Raw genomic sequence first — 3,954 nt, 5'->3', positions numbered from 1 at the left:
TTGACGTTCTTTACGCTAATTATCCGTAAAAGACTTAAGACTAAAGACCAACCAGTAAGGATGCCCTTAGTGTTGAGACTGGGGCTCGCTCCTCGCCAAGGCACGGCCTGCACTAAAGTCAACACCCTACCTCCGCTGCGCTGCGGTGGGCAGACTTTTCTGGGCCGATGCTCTGTCATCGCTCGCTGCCGTAACATACTTTTTAAGGGAATTTTTAGCTTGGTCCCTTTTTGTCACGCATGGGGGCTGATTTTGCGGGTCGAAGGGGGGCTGATTTTGCAAATTCCACGTCCCCAGCCTTTACGAGCCACGAGCCACGAACCGATGCCGATTTCCACGCGAGTGTCGATGTACATTATTGTCTTATTCGGTGGCGACACCAAAAAAGGCTATGTATCGCCCCGACGCCGCCACCAACCAAACTGCAGGTTAGGAAAGCCGGGTTACGCCGAGTCTTGGATCGCCTGCGAGGCCACGAGCGCGCTAAAAGCCGTGCCGTCGCGCTGGAGCTCGGTGAACGTGCCCGTCTCGACGATGCGTCCACCTTCGAGCACAGCGATCGAGTCGCACGTTTGGATCGTCGACAGGCGGTGCGCGATCACAAGAACGGTAATGTTGTCGAGCTGCCGGAGCGTCGACTGCACCGCGTGTTCGCTCTGGCCGTCGAGCGCCGCGGTGGCTTCGTCAAGCACGAGCAGCTGCGGGCGCTTGATTAAGGCGCGCGCGAGGGCGAGGCGCTGCTTCTGGCCGCCCGAGAGCGACGTTGGCGTCACGATCGTGTCGTAGCCGTGCGGCAAGGCCGCGATAAAGTCGTGGGCGTGGGCGGCATGGGCCGCACGCACGACATCGGCCAGCGTCGCCGCCGGCGTGCCGTACTGGATGTTCTGACGGATCGTCATGGAAAAGAGAGCGGGTTCCTACTCCATCATAGTATCCAATCAGCATCGGCGGTCGCGATGGACAGGTTGTCTCGTACCTGGCGGACCATGCCGATGCGCTGGCGCAAATACGTCGTGTCAATCTCCGAGAGCGCGACGCCGTTGATCGAGAGGACGCCGGACGTCGGCGTGAGGAGCTTGGTGAGGAGCCCGGCGATCGTCGACTTGCCGACACCGCTTGCACCGACGAGTGCGACCATGGACCCGTGCGGAATCGTCCAGTTGCAGCTCGTCAGCACGGGCGCCTCGGGCCGCGACGGGTACTGGAAGGACACGTGGTCGAAAACGATCGGGCCGCCGAGGAGCGGCATCTGGCGCGTGGCAGTGACGGCGGCAGCGTCGGCGTCAATCAGATCAAAGAGCGCGGCCGTCGACTCGTTGGTCGTGCGCATTTTGGTCATGAGCGTCGAGAGCTGGGAAAAGCCGAGGCACATGAACCCAGAGTAGAGGAGGAAGGACGTGAGTCCGCCGGTCGTGAGGTCGCCGGCGGCGACGATCGAGCCACCGACCCAGAGCACGCTCGAGAGCGATGCGTTCACAGAGAGCGAGAGACCGCCCATGAAGAAGCCTTCGGCGGCGTGGTACTTGCGCGCCGTGGCCGCGACCAGCGCCGTCTCGGCTTCGAAGCGGGCACGCTCAGCGTCTTCCTGCGTGCAGAGCTTGACGGCGGCGATGCCTGCGAGCTTCTCGTCCGTCGACGCGCGAAGCGACGCAAGCGCCGCCTCGTACTGCTTGCTGAGGCGGTTCATGAAGAGCTTGAAGCTCATGGCCGAGATTCCGAGGCACGGCAAGGTCGCGAGGGCGACGAGCGTCAGCTTGGGCGAGAGGCGGAAGAGCATGATCGACGCGCCAATGGACGAGTTGAGCGACCGGTAGCCCTCGGCGAGGAGCGCAACGGCCGAGTCGGCGGCGACTTGGCACTCCTTTGTCAAGCGGTGCACGAGCTCGGTGCGCTCGGCGCTCGAGAAGAAGAGAGGTCTTGGCGCAGAAGCGCTGTGTACAACCGATCGCGGAGCCGCTTGGTCGTGGTCTCGGCGACCGACCCGAGGCAGTAGACGCGCACGAACGACGCCGACGCGCCCGTCAAGAAGATCGAGAGCACGCTGAGGAGAAAGGCCTTCGTCGACATGTTGCGCGGGGCCGGGCGGCCACACGCTACGTCCAGCGCCGTGCCCAACACCTTGGGGAAGAGCAGATTGGTCAGCGACGACACCGACAAGCCCGCGATACCGGCGCAGAGCGTCGGCCACTCCTGCCAGAGCAGACGCAGCAGCTTGCGCACGTTGCTCGGCGTCGGCTTGGATGGGCCCGCGCCGACGTCGGTGGGTCCCGGCGCCTTGGCCCGCTCCAGCAGGTACGACGACCGCCACACCATTCTTGTTGCTCCAGGACTGCACCTTCCATGGCGTTCACGTCGTGGGGGTCCCTTGATTTCATGCGAATCGATCGACATACATAAATCAAGTTGATGGTCCGCGCCTGTTATAAGCAGGGTACCCGGACCCCTAAATGGGTCGCATAGACACGCCCTTTTGGGAAAGCAACATTTAAAACATGTTTTAAACACATCGCGACTCTCTGGCTGGTGTGGGAACGCTAGCCCTGGTAGCTACGCTCTCCGACCACCCAAAGCTGCCGAACCACCGCAAAGGGTTTTGTCATCCTAGCAGCATCGGGCGTTAGCAAGACTGCACTGACATTGCAAACCCTTTTCTCGGCCTTTAGAATCGACTACTAGTACCGTACGAGTACAGTACTTGCAATCTAGTAGTACGACGCATTGCTAGTACATTTCGTACGACTGCCTTGCACTAACTAGCTCATCCTCACGACAGCATTCGTTGGCAGCGCGTGGGCACGCGCTGGGAGGCAATCTCGTTTTCGGACAAGGCTTTTCACGCGCCTCTTTGGCTAATCTTCGGCGAAACGAACGCAGCGGTGATTGGCTACAAAGTTTTCCATCCGACGTGTGATTGGCTGCGAAAGTTTGTGAAACCGGCGCGACCTTTCCAATGGCCTGCGCACAGTTCATTGCAGTCTTGATTTGGCGCCTTCCCACTCGATGAAAGTCGCACTTCTCTTCTTGGCTCTTTGGCCGCCGCCCAGCAGCTGACGCCAGCACCCACGGTCGCTACTACCACGACGACGATCAAGGCAAGTACACTCAAACCAGCCCCCAAGGGCACTACTGTATCAGCGCAGATCAAGGCCGGCGTCAACGCGCCGGCGAGTGTCGGCTTGACCCGCGCGGTAAGCGTCAAGCCAAGTACGAACAAGCCCGCTAATGCGGCTATTGTCACGAAGCCAATTAAGGCCAGTGTCAACGCCACTGCCAGTGTCAACGCCACTGCCAGTGTCAACGCTTCTCGCGCAGCCACGGTCATCAAGCCAAGTACGAAGAAGCCAGCGCCTACTGTCTCGACGCAGATCAAGGCCAGCGTCAGCACCGCGAAGCTGCTCTCCGAAGTCGAAGACGCCGCCTACGGCCAGTACCAGCCTCCGTCGCAGCCCGCGTACAACCGTCAACCCAGCTACAACCAAGCTGGCTACGGCAAGCAGCCTGCGTATGGCTACGACGGCGACTACGAGCAGCCCGACTCGGATGACGGCTATGCCAGTGGCTTCAAGAAGCCCAGTAAAGGCTACGGCAAGCAGCCCAGCACCGGCTACGGCTACGCCGACGACAACGGCGACTACGACCCGACGCCGATTTCGGACGAAGACCGCTTTCACCGCTTCTACGACAACCTCAAGATCTGCAAGGCTGAGAACGCGCTCGAGAGCTGTATCATCTCGTCTGCGTCGCGCGCCGACTGCATGAGTGCGACGCGCATCAAGCAGTGCACGTCGTCATTCATCACGGGTCTCTGCTCTGACTTGGAGTCGACGACGACCAAGGAGTACGACAACGGCTACGTCAAGTGTTCGGCCGACACGTGCACGGACGCGGCGCTGGCCGACTCGCTCCTCGTGTACAACAAGCTGCTCCGCGACGTCAACACGGCGCTGGACGTGA

The 3,954-nt window shown here is 61.0% G+C and overlaps 2 protein-coding genes across 2 annotated transcripts; one reads left to right on the top strand and one right to left on the bottom strand.

Annotated features, from left to right (window-relative positions):
- Positions 1-379: 379 nt before the first annotated feature.
- SPRG_17256 (hypothetical protein) lies at positions 380-2,329 on the bottom strand. Its single transcript, XM_012356644.1, has 2 exons — positions 977-2,329; positions 380-917 (listed from the first exon to the last, which is right to left on the bottom strand). The coding sequence occupies exons 1-2, from the start codon at positions 1,775-1,777 to the stop codon at positions 444-446; spliced, it is 1,275 nt and encodes a 424-aa protein (XP_012212034.1). The 5' UTR covers positions 1,778-2,329; the 3' UTR covers positions 380-443.
- Positions 2,330-3,000: 671 nt separating this feature from the next.
- On the top strand, positions 3,001-3,932 carry SPRG_17255 (hypothetical protein; the record flags this gene model as incomplete). The annotated part of the gene is made up of 2 exons (XM_012356643.1): positions 3,001-3,006; positions 3,141-3,932. Coding segments are annotated over 2 exons (798 nt in total), but the record flags the coding sequence as incomplete, so codon positions are not given.
- Positions 3,933-3,954: the final 22 nt, after the last annotated feature.

This window comes from Saprolegnia parasitica (assembly GCF_000151545.1).
Source record: "Saprolegnia parasitica CBS 223.65 unplaced genomic scaffold supercont2.533, whole genome shotgun sequence".
In the NCBI taxonomy this organism is placed as follows: domain Eukaryota; phylum Oomycota; class Saprolegniomycetes; order Saprolegniales; family Saprolegniaceae; genus Saprolegnia; species Saprolegnia parasitica.
Note: the sequence above shows the minus strand (reverse complement) of the source record. Positions and strands in the feature narration are given on the sequence as shown.